Source organism: Callorhinus ursinus, unplaced genomic scaffold (genome assembly GCF_003265705.2).
Source record: "Callorhinus ursinus isolate GAN/ISIS: 27379988/994484 unplaced genomic scaffold, GSC_fseal_2.0 scaffold4, whole genome shotgun sequence".
In the NCBI taxonomy this organism is placed as follows: Eukaryota; Metazoa; Chordata; class Mammalia; order Carnivora; family Otariidae; genus Callorhinus; species Callorhinus ursinus.
Window position 1 is genome coordinate 38,824,797 of NW_027397066.1, and position 27,271 is coordinate 38,852,067.

General features: G+C 37.4%; 1 protein-coding gene across 1 annotated transcript in view; it reads left to right on the forward strand.

Moving 5' to 3' along the window:
- The window catches only part of GABRB1 (gamma-aminobutyric acid type A receptor subunit beta1), a 379,682-nt gene that overhangs the window by 95,080 nt on the left and 257,331 nt on the right, over positions 1–27,271 (forward strand). The window contains exon 4 of the mRNA XM_025887668.2: positions 21,395–21,615. Within this exon, the coding sequence (XP_025743453.1) occupies positions 21,395–21,615 (221 nt within the window). The remainder of the gene's footprint in view (positions 1–21,394; positions 21,616–27,271) is intronic.

Below are 27,271 nucleotides of genomic sequence, written 5' to 3' on the forward strand. Positions count from 1 at the left end.
TAATAATCCAACGGCCAACCTTCTTCTACTTCACCTCTTACACGTTCAGACTATTTCTATTCCTGCATTCCCTTGTGCACCTGCCTTCTCTACAAGGACAGTTTGACTTTTTTAATTGATCAGGATTGTGGATATTTCTATCATTCTCCCCACGGACTTGGAATCCTTCATGTAGGCCTAGAAGTCTATCACTGGGAAAGGACAGGCTTCGAGAGAGCAATGCTTCTAAAACAGTTTCCAACAGTAAATAAATACACCATTCTTAATACTCTTCAGACTTCAGTGAAGCAGACATGTAATGAAGGCCTCCAGACAGTAGTTTCTATTGCTTGTAGGGTCCATATCAGCTCAGTCAAATTGCTTTTGACCCACCACCAACTTGTAAATTTACATTATTTATCCATCTTAGAACAACTGAGGAAGGCTTATAGTGGTTGACATATTTTGAAATCATATCCTTCAGCGGCACCTGGCTGGCTCAGTCGGTTAAGCATCTACCTTCGGCCCAGGTCATGATCCCGGGGTCCTGGGATGGAGTCCCGCACCGGGCTACCTTCTCCGTGGGTAGCCTGCTTCTCCCTCTCCCTCTGCCTGCTGTTCCTCCCTGCTTGTGTTCTCTCTCTGTGTCAAATAAATAAATAAAAATCTTTAAAAAAATAAAAAAGGAATCATATCCTTGAGAAACGAAGATCTCTAGGGCTTAAGCCTATTATCTGCATCCTAACCACCAGAGGAACTTTACAAAATACAGACTCCAGCGTCTCGCTCTCCCTGCTGGATCCAAGTTTGAGGGTGAAAGGTCTAGGAATTTTCATTTATAACCAACATTCCAGTTGGCTTGAGTCTTTTATTTGACATTGCCAGAATTGAAACCAGTACATAATTTTAACCACTAACTTAGATAAATTTGTGTTAGCTTATTCTTAATACTCTACTGCAGTTTTCTCTAACTTTAATGTGAATATGAATCACCTGAGTCTTGTTAAAATGCACATTCAGTAGATCTGAGGTAGGGCCTGAGATTCTGGATTTCCAGTCAACTCCAAGTTAATGCTGATATTTTATGTCCACAGACTGCCCTTGGAATAAGGTGACTCTAGTACATTCCACAAAAATACATACAATTAAAATACGTAGTAAAGCTGGGCTATGAAAAAATAAAGTAGGACAACAGAGATAAGAGTATCACACGGGAACATAGGTTTCATGACACTAGAGAGTTGTAGAAGACTGCAGTTCTATTTTCCTGGCAGCTAAATCAAATAAGAAAGAGCACCCTCTTACAGGGTTCCCAGGATACATAAAAAAAGCAAAATAAGTCTTAGGAAGAAGTGCAAATTTTGTGATATATAATCTCTATATCAAATATACATTGTATATATACAAATATATTGTAATTTTATCATATAGAAAGATTTATTTGAATTTCTTACTTTTTCTCTTATATCAGGTCGGAGCATAATAAGGAAATGTAATTGAGAAAGACTAGCTTTATTCGACCCAAAAATTTCAGATCAAAATATGTAACTCTCTGGTGGCTTTACTTGGTACAAATGTAAATTTTATAGATAGAAAAATGGATGGGAATCACTTTACAGCAGGTTAGGTGCCAGGGAAATCTAGCAAATCCCAAAATGGCTCTTAAACTTTTTTTTTTTTTTGGTACCTTGAAGAAGGGCAGAATTGTCTTAGCAATGATCGAATTTGTCAGGTGTGAAGTAAAAATAGTACATTGGCTGTGACATGCAAAACAAAATGGGTAATCAGATCACAGAAACAATGAGTTATTTACCTTTGACATTCCTCATTTCCTATTATTTCCTTTTTTTAAAACTTCCACCAAAAGAACCCCATCTCCTTCCTCTACCTTGGGTCGTGTATACCTTTGTCCATTATTTCTTTGATCTGTCCTTCATGATTAAGAGATCTTTGGTTCTTTTTTTTTCTCTCCAAGTTTTTATTTAAATTCTAGTTAATTAGCATACAGTGTAATATTAGTTTCAGGTGTAGGACTTAGTGATTCATCACTTCCAGACAACACCCAGGGCTCTTCACAAGTGCCCTCCTTAATTCCCATCACCTATTTCACCCATCCTCCTGCCCACTTCCCCTCCAGTAACCCTCAGTTTGTTGTCTTTGGTTAAGAGTCTGTTTCTCAGTTTGCCTCTCTTCTTACCCCCCATGTTCATTTGTTTTGTTTTAAATTCCACATATGAGTGAAATCAGATGGTATTTGTCTTTTTCTGACTGACTTATTTCACTTAGCATAATACTCTCTAGCTCCATCCACGTCGTTGCAAATGGCAAGATTTCATTCTCTTTTACGGCTGAGTAATACTCCCTCTTCTTTACCCATTTACCAGTCAATGGACATTTGAGCGCTTTCCATAATTTGGCTATTGTTTGGTTTTTTTTTTATTTAAAGATTTTATTTATTTATTTGATGGGGAGAGATACAGTGTGAGAGGGAACACAAGCAGGGAGAGTGGGAGAGGGAGAAGCAGGCTTCCTGCTGAGCAGAGAGCCCGATGCGGGGCTCGATCCCAGGACCCTGGGATCATGACCTGAGCCGAAGGCAGATGCTTAACAACTGAGCCACCCAGGCACCCCCATAATTTGGCTATTGTAAATAGTGCTGTTATAAACATTGGGGTGCATGTGCCCCTTCAAATCAGTATTTTTGTATCCTTTGGGTAAATACCTAATAGTGTAATTGCTGGGCCATAGGGTAAGTCTATTTTTAACTTTTTGAGGAACCTCCATACTGTTTTCCAAAGTGGCTATACCAGTTTGCATTCCCGCCAACAGTGTAAGGGGGTTCCCCTTTAAGAGATCTTTGGTTCTAAAAAAATAGGATCAACTTAAGCTAGCTTATCAAAAAAAAAAAAAGAATATTTTCTATAGTGGATATAGAGGCACATGCAATGTTCAAACTATTTAACAACTCCCAAATCGCAGCTTTCTTTGTCAAGAGCTTAAATATTCCTTCAGTGTTGTTTCATCTTCAATCCCTCAGAGTATTTGTAAGAAAGATAGTTGAAAAATCAGATTTTACTACCAATGGCCCTAAGATGACCAAGACTGGAAGATAGAAAACACTTAAAAATGAATACAGCATGGGTGCCAATCAATTTGAATGAGTTATAGTTGTAAACAAACTGATATTACTCTACTAGTATATTCAGCTGATTTCCAGACCTATACAATACTGTATATTTTGTGTATATATAAAAATTATATATATACATATATAATATACAAAATTATATATGTATATATAGTTTTTCTGAAATTAGTAATCATTTCTAAGAAACACTTGATATCCTTATTAATAGCTTTTAAGCTAGGACTACATAGTCTACTATGTTGGATACTTGTTTCTTTTTTCTCTAGAGATGTATGCCCCTCATTAACTTCAAGTAAATATAAACACTGATCCCAGCAAACATCATCCCAAAACCATGTGTTAGTAAGTGACTAATCTTTTAAAGATAGTCCTGAGCCAATTACTCAGATAACACAGAGGCAGACTCTATAACCATACCCCCTTGAAATGACTGTTTTGTGACTCCTATATTAATTAATTAGGAAGATAATTCTTGAGAACAATAAGTATGAGCTAAGCACAGTTAGATGCTAGAAGAAACAGATGAATAAAATATAATTTCATCCTTAGGGGAACCTATGCTATAAAGGGATGACATTAAGGAAACAGGTCATTTCAGTAAGAAGGTAAGCACAGGGTGCTATAAGTGTCTCTAGGCTTATGAGGTAAAGAAATTATCCCCAGATGAAGGGACAGCGAAGATGATATATCAAACTAGGACTAGATAACAGAAGATGGAGAGGAGGCACAGGCAAGTATAGTCAAGGTTGGGACAAAGAAAAGATAAGCAGAAATGCTAAAAGGTATATTCTGAATGTTAGTGTATGAAAGTGTGAGAGAGGACACATAAAAAGAGCATGGTGACAAATAATATTTTATGACTAGAGAGTAGAGCTCAAGATGGAGGGGAAAATGAGAGATGACACTGGGCATAGAAAGAGATCGTAAATGGTCTGAGAAATCATGTCAGGAAGCTTGAATTTAATTCTGAGAGCAGTGGGAGCCTTTTGAGAAAAGTAAGGACATAATCAGATTCTCATTTTAGAACATAATTACTCTGATGATAATATGAAAATGGACTTGGAGGGTTAGGTGAATTGAAGGCAGTGAAACCAGTTAGAATTGTATAGTTGTTCAGAAGAAAGGAGACTGTGGCCTGAACTAAGATCATGGCAGTAAGTAGGAGAGAGGGGGATAAATCTGAAGTCTATTTAGAAGTTATAAATGAAGAAAATTAATAATTGATTAAATGGGCGATGACATGGGTAAAGGAAGAGAAGACAAAGTTAAGGATGATATCTAAGTAAACTGAAAACCAAGATGGTATCTGGGATGTGAAAGGTAAATAACTGCTTGGCTCAGTGATTTTTCAGTTTCCCCTTATTAGCATTGTTTCATATATTATGGGGTAGATACATACGTTCCTCTTCAATTTTCTTCTATTAAAATCATCTCTGCTTCATATTTACCTCATCTTCACGGAAAGCATGATTTCTTTGACCTTTCTGCTGGGAGCCAGAATTGCAGATATATTTTTCATTATGAACTAAAAATATGCTGTGAACTGCATTCGGAAAGTTTGTCCCAATACTTTCAGCAGCACTACCCTGGTATGACTTCTGTATATTATGGAAAAAGAGCAGCAAACTAAAATGCTCCCCCCGCCCCCGCCACGTAGTGGCTGGCAGGTCAGAACAGGAGGCTAGGAGGGTGTCACCAAAAATAAGGATTCCACATTTTCTCTCTCTTAACTTGTCAATTGAGTGAGCAGTGCCTTTCCAGCAGTGAAGGCACATTGTGAATTGTATAAAACTTAACTTCCATGATAACTCTCACTTTCTTTGCCTTTATTATTGTCCTTAACTTTTAGAGTATCCTGTTCTAAAATGTAAGGGGTTTCTACTGATTGCTCTATCTCAAAGGAGGAACACACACATATACATAAACACTTTAGGTAAAGATTTTAGAGTAAACCATTGGAGACAAGACTGACATGTTCATTTCTTAGTGTGGTTTCCTCTGGAATTCTAGAGATAATGTGGATACCACATGGCACATAGATGGAGCAAACACTTTGGAAGTGTTTGTCCATCAGACCCCATAAGTATTCACATACTTCCCTGATGCGTCTGATTGACCCGATATCTGAGTGTTGGTTCTTGCCCATTTAAAAAAAAAAAACTAACATTATCTTCTGGTCAGCAAATACTAAATATACTGCTTAGATGGTAGTTGGGTGAAGAATAAGAAAAGAATAAGAATAATATCAGATCACCTTTATTGAAATGCTTAATACATGCTAGGTCTCCTTTTTGTTTTTTATTTCCTACTACTTTTTTTCCGTAACTCCCACAAGCTTGTTTTTCATAACCAATCAAGCTTGTTCCTGTGGTAAGGCCTTGAAGTAGCTGTTGTTTCTCCCTGGAATTTCACTGAAAATGGAGAAGTTTTCTGTCTTGTTCATTGTTGCATCCTCAGCGCCTAAAACCATCTTTGCTGCATAGTGTGAATGAATAAATATCTCTAAGTATATGAACAAATATTGTTCATTAATTGTTCTATGTGTATTTACCTCTTCTTCCTGACCACACTAAAGGCAGGGACATGATAAGTTCTATATTCCACATAAGACCTAAAATTCCAGAACCTAAAATTCTAAGTATTAAAATATTACTTATAAGGCTGACTGAGTGACTATGTAAGTGAATATCCAAAAAATATACCAAATTCCAAAGAACAACTTTAGGAGGTGTGTTTGTTTCCTACACCTGCAGTAATAAATTACCACAAACCAGGTGGCTTAAAAACAACAGAATTTTTTTTTTTCCTCTCGGTTGTGGAGGCCAGAGGTTTGAAATCAAGGTGTCAGCAGGGCCGTGCTCCCTCTGAAAGTTTTAGGGGAAAATCTTTCCATGTCTCTTCTAGCTTCTGAAGGCTCTAGGCATCCCTTGACTTGTGCTGCACAACTCCAGTCTTGGTTTTAAGTTTTACATCACCTTCTCCTCTTCTTCCTTGTATGTCTCCTCTGTATATGTCTTAAAAGAACACACATAATTGGCTTGTGGGCCCACCTGAATAATTCCAAATGATCTTATCTCAAGATCCTTAATTGCAGTTCCAATGTCCTTTTTTTTTTTTTTTTTTTTTACAAATAAGGCTACTTTCACAGGTCCTGGCTGGGAGCTAGAACATGGACATATCTTTTGGGAAGTCACCATTTGGCCCACATTCAGGGGACTCTGCTACTTGTTGCTTTTGCTTTATCTGTAAGCACTTCCAGTTCCCCTGCTTTCCCCAGCAACTCAGGCTAAACTCCTTTTTTTGCTACACACTACCTCCTTTCGGTGTGTCTTTGTTTCTGCTCCATGCTATTAACTGTGACCTTGTGTGTATGTCTCACCTTCAAATTCAAGAGAGTGTGTATCGAGTATAGAGCATACATAATGTGCAGAATGAATATTCAAGGCAAATTTGTAGCCCAGTGCCTAGTCTATATAAGTACTTTCTTTGCATCAGAGTGTTGCGGCTAGCCTGGGAAAGTTATTTGACCAAAGTATGGTCAGATATGTAAAAGAAATAATAGCTGTAGACCTGGCACACTCTCAGCAGACTATTGCATGTATAACAATCGCAAAGGGCATGCCCAGTGGTATCATGAGAACAATTGAAAGACTGCAACCTCTTGAAGTATCTCTGAGTTATACTTGCATTAGTAATAACTACAATTTATTGATTACACAATTGTATACAAAGTACTTTACTAAGACTTTTTATTATATTATCTCAATAAATTCCTATCTAATAATGAGGAAACTGGACCTTAGAAAGGTAAAATGACTTGATAACAGAGCTAGCAAATAACAAAACTGAGGTTAAATTCAAATCTTTTTTACTTTAAAACCTATGCTCTAATCATGATACCACATGACTGCAGTTTCTAAAAGAGCAGCTCAGCAGTGGATTTTAGAGAAACTATCATAGCCAACAGCACATCATGCTTAATTCAGAGGTGGGTTACTCATAAATACCATATTACAAGGAACACCAGCCTAGGTGTAATATGAGCTCTGTATTGTACCATCAACAACCAAGATCCAAAGATCTTCAGTTGGCTGTTTTACTGAGCCATGGTAAGAAGGTTTTATTCAGTTCATGTCAACACATTTATGTCTAGTGAACATTTATTGGTGTCTATATGCTAAATATTGTGGGCACACGAAGATGAATAAGGTGTGGGTCACAACCTCAAAATCATAGAGTGAGAAGACAGGCAGATGAATAGCTGTATTCCCAGAAAGTAACAAAGGGCAGAGTAGGGGGAAGATTAATTTGCCTTGGTATGGGGATTGGGAAAATCTTTGACCGTGTGGGTAAGTAGAATTTTTATTTCAAGAAGAGAAAAAAGTATAACCAAAGACTGAAGTATGGGAAAATACAAGAAGGTTAAGGAAATAATGAGTAGCTCTTTGTGTCTGCAGCAGGATATGCCTGAGTGGGCAGGTAGTCAAGACGGAAAAGATGTTGGAAAAAGTACATTGAGAGAGATATTTGAGAAACTTGCTTGTCAAAAAAAAAAGTCTAGACTTCTCTGTTTGAAGGTATAGCAACTATAAGCAATTTTATCTTGTCAAATAGATTGTTCCAGGAATATAAATCAGAAAACCACACCAATGTCGCCCATAGTGACTACACTCTAAACGAAAGCATCATTTACATTCATGCGCAGTTGCAGTGTGGCAAGCCTGCAAATCTTTTCAACCACTCTCTTGAAAATTGGGGCTTATGATTGCTGTCCAGAGTGTCCTCTTCAAATATCTCACATATGAAGGACACCGATTACACACATACGTGCACACATTTATACCCAGGAAAGAGGGGAGAGAGAGAGACTGATTGTGCTATGCAGGAAGGATTTCTATGGACTTGTCTTTTATCTTATGGAAGAAAGGAGCATGACGTAGCAGGTCTATTTATAGAGCTCTAAAAATGATTTCTAGTCAGGTAATCTTGCAAAATCAGGGAATGCATATATAACATAATGAATATTTAAATGTAGTAGGAACTTCAGATCCTCCTGAAACTAAGGTATTTCTGTGGCAACCTTAGAAGAGGCTGGACTCCAAAGGGATGAGAAGTGTTACCATGGCAACTCTCGGGCTGACTCATTCATAGATAACTCCTTAAACTTGTGACATGAGAGAAATCGCTTGAGGATTTTTAACACTGTACCAAAATATACATTGCTCCATGCAGATGAAAATATACATCGGCATAGTTGTTGTTGTTGTTGTTTGTCTTCCTAAGGCTCTCTGTGACATTTTTATACAAGACCTCCCTTGTCCTTCAGGTCTCTTCCATATTCAGGATGGGGAAATGGCTACGGATGAGGTATGAAGAATTGGAAAGAACTCAAGCTGCTCTTCAAAAATAAAATCTGCATTATGTTTGCAGATATTATTTTAGTGGCCATACTACTTGCTGATCCTTTATTTCCACTCACATCTGAGCTAGGGTTTCAATTTTCAGTACATGTTTTAAAAACAAATGTGTTAAGCTAGAAGCAGTGAGAAGGACAGGAAAATACACAGTACATGAAAATAAAGATAATAGGACCCTCTCTCTTTTACTCTTTCTCTCTCTCTCTCTCCCTTTTCTTCTTTTGTTATTCAAGAAAATGTTTTTCTTGTAGAGTAACACTAAGAGAAGTTTCCAGGCTTCCATTCCTTTTGCTTCAGAAAGAGAACACAAAAGGAAATTGATAAAATAGAGAATAACACTTTAATGGAGACAGGAACAGATTTTATAGGACTAATGAAAGCATAGATGTGGATCATTGAGGATTTTGAAGAACGTTTTGGGAATACCCAGGTCATTATTTCTCAAATTATGATCTGAAAGTTAATAGCATAATAATGTCCTTGGATACATCCACCCAAAAATGTAAATTTCAGGATTGTGCACCTTAGAATCACATTCAGTAGTCCAAGTGGTCCTGATATTAATTACATACACTGAGTGTGAGAATCATTGATCTAGGCAACCTCCTCATTTTACTAGATGAAATTGATCACTGGTTGGGAATTTGAATTGCCAAAGATTATCCATAGTTCTAAAACCCACTTCTCCAGATCCTTAGCTTCATTCTTGTTAGCAAACCAAGTTCCCATGTGAAATTTTTAAAGATAATATATCTAGAAAAAATTTATGCCAATGTAGAGCTTAGGATATGACTAAATTAATACCTGTTAAATATGCTTAAAAGGAATGTGCTGGAGTGTGACTCCACGATATAATAGAAATTTGATTGGCTGGGTAGTAAATTATTCAAGGCAATTTCTTTTTCTGGGCCATTTTTGCTGCTGATGCCTAACTTTGAAACATACATCTCCCTTAGGGGGTGGATAAGGCACACTAAAAATAAACAAAATAATATAGTTTAAAAAGTGAGTCTTATTTGTCCTTGGCATCTTCTAATTTACATAAGAAAACGGTTTTTTCAGCTAAATATTGGAATTTTGTTAACATGGGTTTGGAGGTTTATCAATAGATTTTGATATTTAGACTATTCATAGTCACTAATACCTCATCTCTTCCCTTGAGTGATGATGGATTAATTGCCCTGCATGCACACCCTGAAAGAGCAACTTGGCTGTCAGCCAGTAGAAAAAGAAAGACTGATATGCCCCAAGCCTCTGTCCTATGCCCTTGTCTTGCCTCTATCTATAAATTCACTTTGATAATCTCATTTAATCCTATAACCATAGAGCTGATGAGGACTCATTAATCTGTGCCCCTGATATCTATCTGTTATCAGCTACAATACTTGTATCTTCAAGCTCTTTGAGTTAGTATCCAGCACAAACACATCAACTATTCCCTAAATTCCGGTACTCCTCTAGTGCTTGCCTTATTTTCTTAATTTCTCATATTCACAGCAGCCAATTTAAGCCCATTCTCTTTCTTTCAATGTTTTGTCTCTACTCCTCTCCTTATGCTACTCCTACTCTGGCCCCACTCAGAGGCCTAGGATGTTTCACCTCTGCTACAATTTAACAGGGCTGTCTGCCTCTGGATTTATCTCGCCTCTAAGTATTTATTGATTCATTCAACAAAAAGTTGTTGGACACCCCCTAGACTGCAGATACTGTCCTCAGCACAGGGAATCGCAAGATAGATATGTCCTCATGGAGCGCACAGTCCAGTGGAGGAAATAGAAGAGCACCCAGCCAGTTTTCTTGCAGAGAAATGCAGGCTATGAAGGGACAGTCCTGGGGGGAGCAATAGGAGAGACCAAACCGAGACTTTCTGGCTTCTGACTGAGATAAAAAGATGCGATTTGTCTTCTAGTCTGAAGCCTGTTTCAGTAGGCGGTGGACAACGACAAGGGAAAGAAGAATGAGTGTTCTAGACCAAGAGGACTTCACAGCAAGAGAAAACACTGCGTGTTTGAGGAACTGAGAGAAGACCAGCACGGCTGGATGATAGGGTGGAAAAGGAATCAAGTAAAGAAACGCAACTGGAGAGAGAGAGAAATAAAGGAAGCACATTGTTTGCCCTTAGGAAATCTGTATTTTTATCTTCATAACATTGAGGGGCCATCGAACTTTAACCTTGGGAGCAACATAATCATAATTGCAATTTTAAAAGAATTGAAATACCACTTTACCTGCCATATATCAAATGCATTAAGGAAGAACAAGACAAAAGCAGAGGACTCGTTAGGAGCCTCTTGCAGTTAATCAGGTGAGAAATGATAAAGGCCAATCTAGATCATAGCAACTAAACGGAATAAAGAGATATTTTAATGAAATAGATATGCCAGGTTTTATTGACTTATTTAGTATGGGGTGAGATAGAGAAAAGAGTCAAGAAAGATTTCTAGTTTCTGATTTGATCAACAGGGTGGATGACTGTTGAGAGTCATCCCCCACTGAGAATGGGGGTGGAGATGGAAGACCAGATTTAAGTGTGGGTGGGCACGATTCTGTTTTGGGCATTCTATCATCTTGGCGATAGAGGCGTAGACATAAAGTATAGTAGTCCCTACCCTCAACAAATGTATGTTCCTTCTCTTCTCTTAGAGTGTTATCATGCATGCACAATCTAAACTAAGAGATCTTTAACCTCTAGGCACTTGCCATGTTTGCCTTTCATCTTACTGTTACTTAGAAATAATTGCCAGCAAGGAAAATGTAGTTGCTACCATAGCTAATGATTAAGAAGTCTTTTACCTGGAAGTAGTACAATTTGGCAGGCTTTTGAATGTGAAAACCATCCTACCAAAAGAAAATTATTCTACTTCCTATACTCCTTGAGGATTATTATAGAACAAAAATATTGTCTTTCTCTCAGCTAACATCTGGAGAATCATCCAGGACAGTGATGAACACTTGATGGTATTTAGCATTCTGTGGGGACGTCAACAGCACACAGATAAGAGCATGGCCATGGTGTTCATTACCAGCAAAAGCTGATGAAGGCAAGGTCATGGATAAAACATCAGAGAGGACTGAAAAGTCTACATTAGAACTGACTGTTAAGGATTAATCGGCATCCATAAAAAAAGCAAGTCAGAAGTCAGCCTTAGGCAAGAGATAAAAGCCATGTCCTATGAGAGAAACCTTTTGTGCTTATGATACATACTTAGCCATTGCTTGTTATATAGTGGGAAGAACTAGGAACTTAAAGTCAGACAGACATGGGTTCAAATCATAACTCTGATGTTTCTGAGCAGAGTCACTTTGGGCATCTCTTAATGAGTCTCACTTATAAAAAGGGAATATTAATTCCAACTTCATAAAGTTGTGAGGTTTAAACAATATAACCTATAGAAAGCACCTACTAAAGTACTGGTCATGCAGTTAAACATTCAGTAATAGGCAACTCATTAAGTATCTAGAGGGGGAAAATTGATAACTTAGCTAAAGAGAATGAAAATATATATTAGGCATTGCATTGTCCTGTGACATGCTTTAAGTACTTGGTTTTCCTTATTTAACAACTATAGTGTTTATAGTTTTTTAAGATTATGACATATATTATTTTAATTCATTATTCCAACAGACCTGTTGATAGTTTTTCTTCCCATCACACAGATAAGGAGATTGAATTTCAAATTTGCTCTAAGATCATAGGGCGAGTGAAAAAATAAATCCTTAACTAGATTCCAACTGTCCTAGTTCTATTTTTGCCAAAGACCTAGTTGATGGATCAGTTTGTTAGCATGGAGCTTTTATTCCTAGTTGGGTCCCGTCTATGTGCTTAATGCAAGTCTATTTAAATATGCATGTTTGGTATGACTGACAACTGTGAAACTATATCAGAGGAATATTAAGTTTATCAGAATTATTAGCTTTAGAATTCACAAACCACTTTTTCTATACTGCCAAAGAAATTCCTAGAGTTTGGAGGTTGGTTTTGTTTTGTTTTTCTCATTAAATGGTATTACATTGCCAAGGTCCTTCTCTGCAGCTGTGTCTGCCAAGTCACTTTTCAGCCAGATCCAGTCAAAGACCAACAGAAGTTTGAACAGATGCTCAATGAGTTTGAGCCACTGGAGATGGCCAGTGTGGAAACTGATGTAGCTTTTTGGTTCTATAAACTTGACTTTAAGGCCTTACTTGGTTAATGCTTTTTATAAATTTGAATTTAGTTCAATATTTAGAAAATTATAGTACTAAAGGAGCAGCCTATAGTTTTATTTTTTTATTCAGTTAGCCAACATATAGTACATCATTAGCCTATAGCTTTATTTTTATTTACTTTAGCAAGTTGTCATATTAAGCTCCAGAACATAGCATCATACAAGGCAAAAGAGTCTGAAACAGCAGTACTTGTGATACATCTATCTATCAAAAAGAGAGATTTATTGCAGTATTATTTTTAGTTGTAAAAAACCCCCCTGAAATAACCTCAATAACCATTAATAGAGTAACGATTAATTTCTATACTATAGTACACTGTGTATCCACTAAATGGAATGAGTTATAGCTCTACCCATTGATTTGGAAGAATTTCTGTGCTGTCATTAAGAAAAGAGCGATCCAGGGTGCCTGGATGGCTCAGTTGGTTAAGCATCTGCCTTCAGGTCAGGTCATGATCTTGGGGTCCTGAGATCAAGCCGAGTCGGGCTCCCTTAGAGCCTGCTTCTCTCTCTCCTCCCTATTCACGCACTCTCTCGCTATCTCTCTCTCTCAAATAAATAAATAAAATCTTAAAGAAGAAAAGAGAGATTCGTAGAAGTGAATAATATAATGCTATTTTTTTAAATGATAAAAGTCCCAACTATATCTATATATGTTCCTAGATAATTGTATGAGTATGAGCAAACATATAAAAGACTGCCCACCAAGTTACCAACTAGTTAGTGAAACAAAGTAGGATGGAGTAAGAGATCTTGATAAACAATAAACAAATAGACGACAAATGAATAAATAAATAGCTGTAGAGAAAAGGTACTAATTTTCATGATAAAAAGGTAGTACATGTAGAATGATCTTATTTTTTTTTAAGCAGATAGAAAGAAAAATAGCCACCAAGTGTTGATAGTCTCTGAATGTAAAATTAAAACTAAACAAAGCAAATGGTACAGAAAAGAGAGGATGGGGTAAGAGAGCAAACAAGATAAAATTGACATTTGGGCACTATAATTTGGCTACCCATTCTCTTTTGAGAGTTCCCCAGGGACTCCCAAGAGACCATTACCCATAGTCTCTTTTGCATGATAATTTGATGGAAATCCATCTTCCTATTAGAAAGTCTGAAAATAAAGCTCCTGAGAGTTTCCAAAAGATTCCTTCCTGGAAGGGTAAGTGACAGCTCTAAGAGATATTGAAAATACTTGGCTCTTGAGAGAGAGATATCACTGTATCCCATAATAATTCCTCCCTTCCGCCCTATTAATTTTAAGAGTTACTAAGATCTCATTCTCTTCCAACAAAACATAATAGAATCTTTTTATTGATTGCTCCATTTTAAGCTCTGTTCACATTACAAGATCACAATTCACAAGAGAAGACTACCTTCCTGGGCTCGAAAACGATCACAAAGTTTTTTCCATCTCTTCTAAGTAGTATGTGTTTTGATAGAATCTTGGTTTTCTGATTCTCATATTTTTTCCCAACTTATATCACTCCATAGCTTAGTTTTCTAGAATTGCCATGCGTACCACCTAATGATTACCATTCTGGTCATATATTCATAGTTCAACTCAGGATGGTCAGCCAAAACTACCACATTCTGAATGTTCCACTAGATCCTCCATGCATCTGATTTTATTTCTGCTCTTACTTAAATGTTAGAGAAAATGGAAACACTAATTTTCTAGGAATCTCTGGAACTAAGGAACTTTGAAAAAAACCTAGTGTGTCAAACATATGTAATTAGTTATGTGGTTTTAAACATCAGTAATGTTTAGGAATTATTCTCTTGATGAATTAATCACCTATCTTATACTTTACTGATAACTTTGAATATTGACCAATTTGTTAATGAGATCAAGAGTTTCACTGAATACAGTCCATTTTTAAAGTTTTGGCATAAATAGCCTTATACTTCCAAAATTAACAAGTTATTACTGAAAGTATCAATGAAATTTCATTTGATATATTCAAAATGTCTATTAGTATTTTGTAGAGAGTCACTGTTAATTCATTCCTAAAGAGCAAAATTACTCTAAACTCCATATCCTTTTCTCACTTCCTAGAAATTTATGAGTTACCTATGTTAGTGGGAATTATAAACCCATTAATCTTGATTAGTTAGAGAAAAAAATCTGGGTAATTATTTTGGTTAACTGAAAGTCCCCATATATATTATCTAAGGATGATAAGTTTTTCAGAAAATTGGAATGTAATAAGATGAATTTGCAATAACATACTCAGTGCTTATATCCAGTGCTACAAACACACAGCACTACTTAATTCACATTCGGCTAACATATCAGAGCACATGCTATCTACTGCACACTATGCTAGGAACTAAAAATCAAAAATAAAATAAAATAAAAATCCTTTGCCCTTGGGGAGCTCAAAATCTGTGGGACTGGGAAATAACTGTAAGTACTACAATCAAAATAGGAGCAAAGTTGTGGGAGCTCAAAGGAGTGAGTGACTAATCGCAGAATTAAATTTCCCAGGGGTTCTATCTTCTCACCTTATACTGTCGCCATGGTGAGCCAGTTCATTCCCAGGACTTCATCTCTCACTTGTGACTCACATGGCTTTGTTTCCCTCTGAGCCCTCTCTTCCTATATCCTGGTCCATAACTACTCACTTGGCACCTCTGTGTGCAAATGCCACTGACACCCACAACACAAACAGGCCCGAAATACATTAGTCATCCTCAGCCCCAGATTTTCAATTCTTATTATCTATCTACTTACTTACGTCAGAAACCCAGGGGTCATCCCTGATGCTCTCTCCTAACTTCACTGCTTCACACATTTTTCATCTTCTCCGCCTCCCCTTCAGTGCTGTGTTAAGTCAACTCTGACTTAGCTCTCTATTCCCTAGGTTAATGCCAGAGCTTGTTAAACTGATATCCTCCTACTCAATAAGCTTGTCTCCTTGAGTAGGCAGCTGCCAATGAAAACAAGTGGAACTATTCCGAATTCTCTGAGTATTTGAAGTGGAGGGAATTTGGTGCAGAGAGCTGGTTACATAGGTGATTGGAGAACTGTGAAGACTACAGAGGACAGCAGGGTGGCTTGGGACTAGGCAGTGCTGAGTCACACCCACTGACATGTGAGTTCCTTGAGGCAGGCAAGAAAAATGTATCAACCCACTTTTTCTCCTCAGCAACTGGCATAATACAAATCTTTAAATATAGTAAACAGTCATGAAATGTTGACACAATGGATCAGTCATTCTAATAATCTAAGATCTTTTTGACCCAGAAGTTTCTAGAAAATTGTCCCCACTTCAGGTCCAACATTTCAATATATCTTACCAGGGAAATAACTCTAATTATTTGAGCTTCCGATTATTCAGATTTTAGAACATAAGACATTTAAACTGTCACTGTATGAAACATTAATTTTATCATACCCATTTTAAGAATTGGATGTTTTTGTATAGAAAAATGCTTTTATATTTTCTAAATTTTTATTGTTATGTAAATCACCATACATTACATCATTAGTTTTTAATGTAGTGTTCCATGATTCATTGTTTGTGCATAACACCCAGTGCTCCACACGGAACGTGCCCTCCTTAATACCCATCACCAGGCTAACCCATCCCCCCAGCTCCCTCCCCTCTAGAACCCTCAGTTTGTTTTTCAGAGTCCATCATCTCTCATGGTTAATCTCCCCCTCCGATTGTGCAAGACTGTTGAATCACAGATCTGCTTTTATATTTTTAAAGACAATAAATCTTTAGAGCTTCTACAGTAGGTATGAGATTACAAATGCTGAAATTCTTATACTGTACAGTCTTAGTCTCCAACAGTGGTGGTGTCATGCAGTTCATTGCCTCAGAACCCAAGTGCTTTTCTCCAGCTGTCACATCCATGTCACACATGTGTTCATGTATAACAGTGTGCCCAGGTGATCTTCTGCGGTGCCTCTGTTTTAATATAGGCCCATACCTTCTCCCACAAGGTGGATCAATTCCAGAATTGTTCCGAACAGAACACAAGACTGACAAAAATTCTGACTACACAGATGGATAAACCAAATGGGGCTATTTAGGATGAGAAAAAGGTAAAGAAGACTATGTTCTTCGAGGCATGTCATGAGGCTACAGGTGGCAAAAAATAAAAATAATGAATGAGAACATGGGCTTTGGAAACAATGAGAATGCGTGTATTTTATTTATTCATTTATTTTATTTAAATTCAATTAATTAACATACAATGTATTATTTGTTTCAGGGGTACAGGTCTGTGATTCATCAGACACTGATGCAAAAACATTCATTTAAACAGGAGCTTGCATTAGAAACAGATGTTGTGTGATTCATTTCAATCACAACTTAAATTGGTTTATTTGTCCGGCCATTTTCCACTAAACTTTGCATGAGATGCAAGATGTGTGGTTTTTTTTTTTTTCCTATCCTTATAATCTATACGACTCATTGCCAGCATACACACCGATCTCCAGGTTACTTTTCTTCATAATTGTCATTGGGTTGGCTAGGGAATTGTCTTGATAGAAGTAAAATACATTTTCCTTCTCCCTCTTCACTCTTCTGGTTAATAAACAAAGCCAAATGTGTCTCCCTTTTGTTTTTCAGCCATTTAACATCTCTGGGTTTCAGGTTTCTCATAATAGCTCCCTTTATCGAAATCAGGAAGATGGGCCAGATGATTGAGGTTTTGTTGGGTTTCCTTAATATGTGCAATTTGTTCTGAATGAGATTCTGATATGGATGTTGATCAGCATCATTATTATGGCTTTTTCTAGTCAGAGAACATAAAAATGAAAATAACTCAGCACATAGAAAGTGGAATTTATTGTAGTAACACGAAAAGGGCTCCTGGGAATTGAAAGTATCAAACATGTCCACATGTCCACACCTCATGAGAACTAGAAATAGGAAGTAAAAGCCTTCCTGAACTCACTCATTCATTCTCTGACGATGTCAGACTCTTCATCTTCCGGCCAGTTTTTGCATCTTTCTCCGGGCTCTTTCTTTCTGTGCAGGCCGGCTTCCTCCCTTTATTCGCAGTCTCTCCTCTCTCACAACCACACAATAGCAGTGCACCTTAGTTCTAGGTCATGACTTCTGCATTTAGTCCTACAGCTCCCGTCTCGGATTCTTTATACAAGAGCTAATTTCTGGGAGAGGACTCTGATTGGTTCATCTCATCTTTTTGAGCCAGGCACAGATTTATTTCCTGCCTGTAGATCAGCTGCTTTTAAGTCAGGTATCTACTCTCCCTTCCACGGTGGGAGGAGGACAGGATCATGAAATATAGAACGTGGCCTTGTTCAATCAGCAGGAACTGTCAGCAGGGCAGTTTCCCTCACAGAAGGGACCCTAGACCCGGCAGGCAATGATGCACAGCTCTACTACAGTCAGCTCTTGGGGAAAACTAAACTGGCATGAATATTTTACAGGGAACAAGGATTTGTGGTTGGAATGCTTTATAATGTTTATCCAAATTTATGAAAGATAAAATAAAAATGTGTGTAGGAGCATTGATTCTTTAATACACACACACACACACACACACACACACACACACACACATTCCCTTTCTTAAGAATACTTTGAGCGCGCCTGGGTGGCTCAGATGGTTAAGCGTCTGCCTTTGGCTCAGGTCATGATCCCAAGGTCCTGGGATCGAGTCCCGCATCGGGGTCCCCGCTCAGCGGGAAGCCTGCTTCTCCCTCTGCTTCTCTCTCTCTCTCTCTCTGTCTCTCGTGAATAAATAAATAAAATCTTTAAAAAAAAGAATACTTTGAAAAGAAGGGATCGTTCATATCCTCTTTCTGAGTGGATGCAATATTACCGGATGTTAAAGCAATATTTTATCTCTTCCCTAACAAGCTAGCCTGAGATGTGTGCTGATCATGGAGGCAGCTCATAAAAGACTCACTTTTCCAACCCACTATAAAGTCTCAGAGCTCATTCTGGTAAGAAGCAGACCTCAATAAAACACATAACCCCTTTTCCTTATTCCAGTGCTAGAAAATGGATTTTTATCAAATGATTTCTTATGATAAAGTGGCAAATTATAAACCATCTAATGTCAGAATTCCCTGGCACAAAAGTTTTGAGGAATATGTTAAAAGCTCAGGTAGACCTGTTAATATACATATTTTTCATGATAAATAGTGATAAAGGATTTTGAAGTATCTTATTAATACTGAAAGGAAAGATATTTCCATCTAAGGCAGGGTTTCTTGGCTTTGGCACTATTGACCTTTTGAGCCAGGTGATTATTTGTTGTGGGGGCTGTGCTGTGTAGTGCATTATGTTGGGAGGCATCCCTGGCCTCTACCCACAGATGCCAGTAGCACACACTCCCAGTTGTGACAACCAAAACTGTCTCTAGACATTGCTAAATGTCCTCTGGGGGCAAAATTGTCCTGGATTTAAAACCACTGATTTAACCTTTATTCTCCACAAGAATTATTTTTATTTATTATAAATATTGTCTTATTCCCCTAACATTTTTAGATTTTAAAAATATGCCCTTTTGGAGTGTAATCGAGCACTACTGATTTGGTATCCTCTCTCTTGTTTTTCTTCAATGAATCAAATTCTCTCATGCCTGAATTAGCCTGACCAATTTCGTTAGCCAACTCACACCCATTAATCCCATTAATTTGCGTCAGTGTTAGAGAATCCCCTATGGCCCATAGTTTCTAAATATGTCGCTCTTCCTCTCACAGAGTAGCTTGCATACTTGAGAAAGCTGGCTGAACAATTATAAGTACATGTCAAATAAAAATCGTTTTAGTGTTCTTGTTCAAAGTATCGTTACCTTTAATTTCTTTCTGAAAAATTTTCCATCCTTCCTTGAGTGCTTGCACTTTGGACTAATGAAGAATTAATAGAAAATCTGTTGAATGAGGGGACAAAATACAGCAATTTTAAGTCTTTCCGTTCCATCTAAAAATGTAATACACCAAGACAAGTCATAGACAGATGTCACTGTTAATATTTCTATTAAGATGCAGCTAGAATATTTTATTTTAAATAGAGCAAATAGTTTCTCAGACATGTAAATAATAAATTCTCTCAGAGAGAATTTGCCTATCTCACAAGGTTGTAATAACAAAATGTGATAATAGATATGAAAAGCTATGAGAACCACAGAGCACAGAACAGTCTCCAGGAGAAAGAGATTATTGTTATGCGTGCACTATAATACAAATAGTACAAAAGGAGATATGGCTGTATATTAAGTCTTTACATAATGTTCATCATTATCACCATGATTATCATTCTCTTCAAAAAAGTTTTCATTAAGTTTATCAATCTCATGTCCATATTTCCATTTATCATGGAATCAGGTCATGGATTAGAATAATAATGCTAGAAATACATAAGAAAAGTTCTGAAGGGTACTTGTGCCACATCACCCACTTCCAAATGTAACATAATACAAGCAGAAATACTTTGCACTGAATTACTTCTTCTTGCAAATAGGGTAATAAATTACTGCTTTAATTTCAAACCATGATGTGATTTTTAGCCAGTATTTAGTGAAAACAGAGTAGGAGTTGTGTAGAGCAGAGATCTCACTGCATGCCTACAGTTCTCTTTCCACAGGAAACAAAACAGTTTCCAGAAAAGGAAGGGAAAAGGTCTACACACATGCACACCCATGCACCCATGCACACACACTTACTTAAATCTATGCAGAGATTACTCATGCGTACACTATTTTCTCCTTTTTAATGGACAATTACATTTTGTATTACTGGAGCTCTTTAAAAACAGACAACTAAAACTCAGATAATCATCATGGTTTTCTCTAGTAGCTTGATCTATTTATTGAGCCCAAATCTTCCTGTCTCTCACTGCCAGGGGAAATCTGGGAGGAAAAAAAAAAAATGGAAAGGGATGTCCTTAGTGTTATCTTTTACAAGAAGTGAGGAAACAAACTCAAATACGAACCCAGCTCTGAAGTCAAACCAGTTCTTAAAACAAAGCAGGAATGAGATAAGAGAGAAATAGTTGAGCAGTTCCACCACTGATACCAGTTCTCAGGCCAAATAAATGTCTCCATCAAAATGTGCTTTATAAACTATTTTTCAGTACCAGGAGGCAAGTTGTAATTTGCTAGAAAGATCCAGATAATGGTAATTGATGACCTTTATAAGGCAAAGAGCAGTATTCATTCAAAAGGCATTTGCAATTTGGAAAACACCTTCTCCTTTTAAGTGCATCATTCTTTAGTTATTATTGAGCACACATGCCCCCCCCAAAATAGTACCATAAATATAATCCAGAGGTAGATTTTTGTGCACATGGATCTCTCAGCACAACTTTCCTTTATGACCTACCCCATGACCATTACCTTAACTTTAAACCTCAAAATTCAACTAAATGGATTTAACCTACATTGGAGTGAACACTTGTGCATGCCTTCAATTATTGCGCCGGTACTTCTAACCTGTTGGTTGCCCTATACCTGAAGGTGCAAATTTCCTTGTATTCAGGTGTAACTTCGGGGAGAGCAGGACAGTGGATCTTTGGGAACGTATGATACCACAGACTATCACTTTCATGACGAAAGGCCTTTGATGATGATCGTGATGATGACAGTGATGATGATGATGATGATGATGATGACCAAATTTTTTGGTTTTTTGTTTCATTTGTTTCACAGGATTATACACTCACCATGTATTTCCAGCAGTCTTGGAAAGACAAAAGGCTTTCTTATTCTGGAATCCCGCTAAACCTCACGTTAGACAACAGGGTAGCTGACCAACTCTGGGTGCCAGACACCTACTTTCTGAATGACAAGAAATCATTTGTGCATGGGGTTACGGTGAAAAATCGAATGATCCGACTGCATCCTGATGGAACGGTTCTCTACGGACTCCGGTAAATGACTTTGTGTTGCATGGTTCACTGTTACTGTTGTTGTTCTTGTTGTTAGGTTTTATTTTTTACTTTTGGGAATGGGCAGTGGGAAGAGAAGCAAGTAGGAGAATATAGAGACACTCTCATCTCTGTAACAAAATTATATTAAAGACTGGAAAATCTCTTTTGGAATCACTGGAGCTAAACCTAGGCAATTTTGTTCATCAAAGGTAAGTGAATTATTTGCCCTGAACTTCCAATAATAAACAGAGTAATAAGAAAATGTATGTTTGTCAGATTTTATATCTAACTTATTGTAGAAGTTAAATCTTTTTTTAGCGATTGCTTATCTCAGAGCCACCCAGACTGAACTGAAATGTATTCTAAGTATTGGGTATGGCTACTTAATTATGAAAGAGAATTAGGAAACAATATCTTGAAGAAGTAGGAAAATAATTTTTGGTGACTTTGAGAAGATTCATAGTGTTTTCATTTCCTTAATCCCTCTTCTAGTGTTTGTATTTGGGTATATGATCCATACTGAATTATTTTTGTTTTTCATGTAAGGTAAGGGTTGAGGTTCAATTTTTTCCATATGAATATCCAGTTATATAATTTACTGAAAAGATTCTTCTTTTCCCACCAGATTGTGCTGGTGCCTTTGACTGGATAAGTGGGGGGTCTAGTTCTGGGCTCTACTCTGTTCTATTGCTCTTTTTGTCTATCCACAAGCAGTATCACACTATTTTAATTATGATAGCTATACGGTAAATCATAAAATAGTGTAAATCCTCCAACTTTGTACTTATTGTTTAAGATTGCTATGGATATTCTAGGCCTTGTGCTTCTTCCTATAACTTTTGGAATCAACTTGTTGATTTCTACCCAAAAAGTCTGCTGGAATTATAATTGAAATTGCATTGACTCTGTAGATCGATTTAGGGAGAATGAATATCTTAAAATTATCTAATATTCTAATCCATGAATATGATATACCTTCATTTATTTAGGTTACCTTTAATTTATATCAAAATTTTTTGCACCATAATGGGTTTTATTTTGTTTATTTGGCTTTTTAAGTATCAAGTATAAAAGAGGTATGATACACCTGTAGTGGTTTATTATTAACCCTCATTTGGTTAAGGGTTTATTAAAAATTTTAGAGCTATAATTCGAATCAGCTTCCCATTTACCAAAGAAATACCTGAATTGTGGCATGTTATTGTAGGATATATAGAGTGGTGGTTCTTTACCTTTGTGATATCTTTGAGAAGCTGATGAGAGCTATATTCACAAACTCACATATGAGCCAAATTTTCCCATTAATTCACGGTCTTCATAAGCCCCCTAAAATTCTTCACACACCATCCACACCAAGCTAAAACTCTAGACAAGGGATAAAATGCTACAGTTAATTTCTGTATATTCACGAATACCCAAAAACAATATGCAAGTGAAAAAAAAACTGCCCTTTTTTTCTGCACTAAGTTCTGCACTAAAACTTCTGAACTTAACCCGGTGGTTGATTATTTAGTTGATAGATTTGGACTTCATTTGCATAGTAAAACAGCATTAGTTGCAAAATAACATTTGTAATTTCTCCAACTTTTTCAGTACCCCAAGAGCTTTCAATTCTAGTTTAAAATCTCTGACCTAAAAATCTCTCAGAAAATTGGTAAAATAAACCAACAATTCCCTTTAGTATATTGATAGTTACTACTGACAAAATCTCCTAATCCAAGATCAGTAGTGATCATTAATGATGGCACCTTCACTGGAAATCAGTTGTAATTTTTTGTCACCTATGAAACTTCTATCGGATATAACCAAGGTGTAAAGGGACAAATTATTCCATATAGAATAATTCCATAGCCCAATGTAGCAAGCTAATCAATTACATGTAAAATCACTATATGTGATTAGTAAAGAATGTATAAAAAGTTTTTTTTTTGTTTAAAAGAAAAAGGAACCAGGTTTTTTATAGGCAAGAAAGTAGTTTGCATTCTCAGTTTACAGAGTCTCACTTCAGGCATTTCTCAAATTATTGGTAGCCTCTACCAATGGGAATTGATGGAAAGGGAGAAAAATATTTGAGAACCATGAAGTTGAACACACCTCATTGTAAACTGATAAAACTGAGGCACAAAACAAGAAGGACCTTTTCTAAGGGCACAACAAAGTAATGGCAGAATCGGGACTAAAATCTAGGTATTCTGATTCCCATACATGTGCTTTTCCTACCCACTGCCTTTCATACACATTTAAAAGTCAACACCTCCTTCCAAGTTGTACAAGATTGCTTTCTCCTCTTTGGAGCCAACCCAGGCTTGGAGCCCCCAGGCAGATCTCCTAAAGATAAACACAAATCCTTCCTTTATTATGTGAACTCTGATCTCTTTTGGCACCAGCATTCTCCATAAGAGCTTCACACCATTTCTGATATTTCTCCTTCCTTGTCTTCTTCCCTATCTCTTCCCCCCACAGGTTTGTTTTTCTTTTCCTGGAGTTTATAAACATCCTGGAGAAACCATAAGATATAGCAAAGAAAGCATGACATCTGGAGTCAAAGGACCAAAAATGGGCTCAAACTCCAACATTTCTGATTGTTTGCCTTGAACAAGTGACACAAATTTACTGAGTCTTAGTTCTATCACCTGCAATAATGGATTAATAATCCCTGATACATAATTGGGAAATTCTCATGAAATAATGATTATGTTAATACATGGCTAATTCTAAATTATATTTTTCTAAGTCACTGTGCCTTATATAGCCTTATTAGGTGCTGGAAAAACTGCACATGGAGGGTGATTCTCTAATTCCCAGGGGCATCAGTGACCAAAACAGAGATACAGTTGTCCAATTAAAAAAAAAAAAAAAAAACCATTCAGGGGCATCTGGGTGGTGACTCAGTCGGTTAAGCATCCAAGTCTTGGTTTAAGCTCAGGTCACGATCTCATGGTCTTGAGATCAAGCCCCACATCAGGCTCCACGCTAAGTGGGGAATCCATTTGAGATTCTCTCCCCTCCCTCTCCCTCCCCCTGTGCCTTTCCCTCTGCTCACACAGTGCTCCCTCCCTCTCTCTCCCTCTCTCAAAATAAATAATTAAAAAAAATTCATTGAGTGCCCAGTATATGCCATATATTCACTATTCTGGCACTGGAAATAATTCCTCAGAAGCCTGATAGAAATTTGTCACTGTGGCAGAGGGAAACTCTGCAGTGACTGTGGGTCAGAAGACTTGTGGCTGAACTAGATTGTACTCTTCAGGAAGCTATTTTCTCCTCTGGGCTTCAGATCCCTCAGTCTTAAAGGGAAGAGATTGCCTAAAATTCTCCCTAAATTCCCTTCCAAATCTAACTTCCATTGCTTCTATGGTCCTATATATTCAGGCATGTTTATTTTAATTCTTCCGATATAACATTTCTTAGTCTTAGAAATGACGATCTGCATTTTTTCTTTGTAATTGCCTTTTCAAGGATAACTGCCATGTATTACTTCCTAAGCACATGTACTAGAAAATCCTTATCATATAACATATGTATCGGCATATTTATAGCTTTCCTAATTTAGACATGGATAATGAGGAGAAAGAAATTCTTGCCTTATCCTTTTCCATAAGTCCAGCTAATAGTCATTATGAAATGAGACCATACACTAATGGGTTGTTTTTGGCATTGATGGGATCAATGGGATTTTCTGAATATAACTGAAAGCCCCTTCAACCAGGAATTCCATAATCACAAGACCATATCACTAAACTAAATAACAATGTTTCTGTATTCAGACTCACTATGAGATGCTCAAACAATGGGTAGGAAGCCACAGGAATAAAATTGGTGGTTTTCTATTTTTGTGAACTGTGTCAGATCAGACTTGCCACGCAAGGAAGGCCACACAGTTGTGATAACGCTTTAAAATAACAGAATGGTGTCTGATGGGAGTCTAGTGCTTTTGGAGGTAACCGCCAGGCTGCTGTGTGGCTGGCGCGCAGTAAATAGAGGAGACTCCATTCCTTATGTTTTTTGCTACCAGGTTACTTCTGCTGTGACTAAATGCATTGTACCAAGGAGCAGTGCCACACTCACTATTACTTCTTCTTCCATTTTGCTCGAGATCTACATGAAAGATGTCTGTGATGTGCTGTAAGCTGTGGCAGGAGACTGGAACTTATGTCTGTGTCCCTCGACCGCTCCACCCTGCTCCTTTCAAAGCACATAATGGCATTTCTTTCCTTACTCAAACGTGGAGACCGAACAACCAAATGCCTCAGCGTCATGGCATCAAAATCTTAAGCTTTGGTCTTTCCTCCCTTCCATTTAACTCTGAGGATGATTTTCTCCTCTTTCGAAGGCCAATCTCTCCACATATGCATTTAATTTTCTTGCTGCACACTCATTTCAGACTTTGCTCCATTCTTTTAGCAAATCTTCAGTCTTCCCTCCCCCCTGGCTCCTTCCCCTTGGTTTTGTCCTCAAACACCAATCCTCTCACATCTTACATCTTTGGTTTCCTCTGTTCTCTCACCATTTACTGCTCAGTCTCAAAAACCATGGCTCCACCCATGCTACTTTCCTGAAAGAACTCTCCAAAATTACCAGCACCGTTGCTGGTTCTCAATCTATACTCTTAGGTTCTCTGAATGATTTAAGAGTGGTGACTGACCTGGACTTCAGGATTTCCAAGACTTGGCACAGTTTTTTCATTATTGCTCTTCTTCTGGTCTTTTTGCTCTTCCCTCACTGGTTCCTCTCTGGCCTCTAATGGTGAATTAGCGGGATTCCTTGAGGTTTGACCAACTCACTAAGGTGACAGCTTAAATATCTAAAATCCCAAATTATTGAGTTCAGAAAAATATTTGTAATTGCTTACTGAGCATCTGTATCTGGACGCCCACCTGGCCAGATCCTCCTGACATGACCCCTATTTCCTATTATCTGTTTTTTTCTAAAACCAGATTCTCCTCCTTATACATCTGTTAACAAAAATCGTCATCCTCCAAGTCAATAGGAATAAACTTGAAGGCAGTTTTGACTCCGCATCTCTTTTGTTCTGAGATCCAATCTATTGCTCCTGCTCTGCTGTATCTCAGCCATGTCCATTTACAAACCATTCCCATCATCTAAATTAACATCCTCACTGTCTGTCACTTCCTGGCCAATCTCCTATCTCAATTTTTCTTGTTCTCATCACTGCCATCTTATTTTTCCTACAGTGCATGTCAGATCATATCACTCCTACAGGGGGAAAAAAAAAAATGTCTCCACAGTCCCCATAAAATCACATTTTCCTTCTGTCTGTAATCTAAAACGTCTGTATGTGACCGAAACAACTTTCCCACATCATCACCCATTTCCTTCCTCTATGAAGCCTAAACTTTTATAAAACCACTTACCTGTTTCTCTAAACACATTCAGGGCATTTCAAACTCAAGTATGACTCAGATAGATCATATTTATACTAAAAAACTATATGCTATTTATCTGAAATTCAAATTTAACTAGGCATCCTGTACTTTATCTGACAACTGCTGAAATGCTCTCCCTTCTCTATCCCCAAACTCTCTTTCCCTCACTCCACCACTTCTTCCACCTTACTCCTTTTTCTTAAAAACCTCTCTGAAATTCCACTTTCTCCATGAGGACTTTCACAATCTTTTTAACCAAATAAAAACTC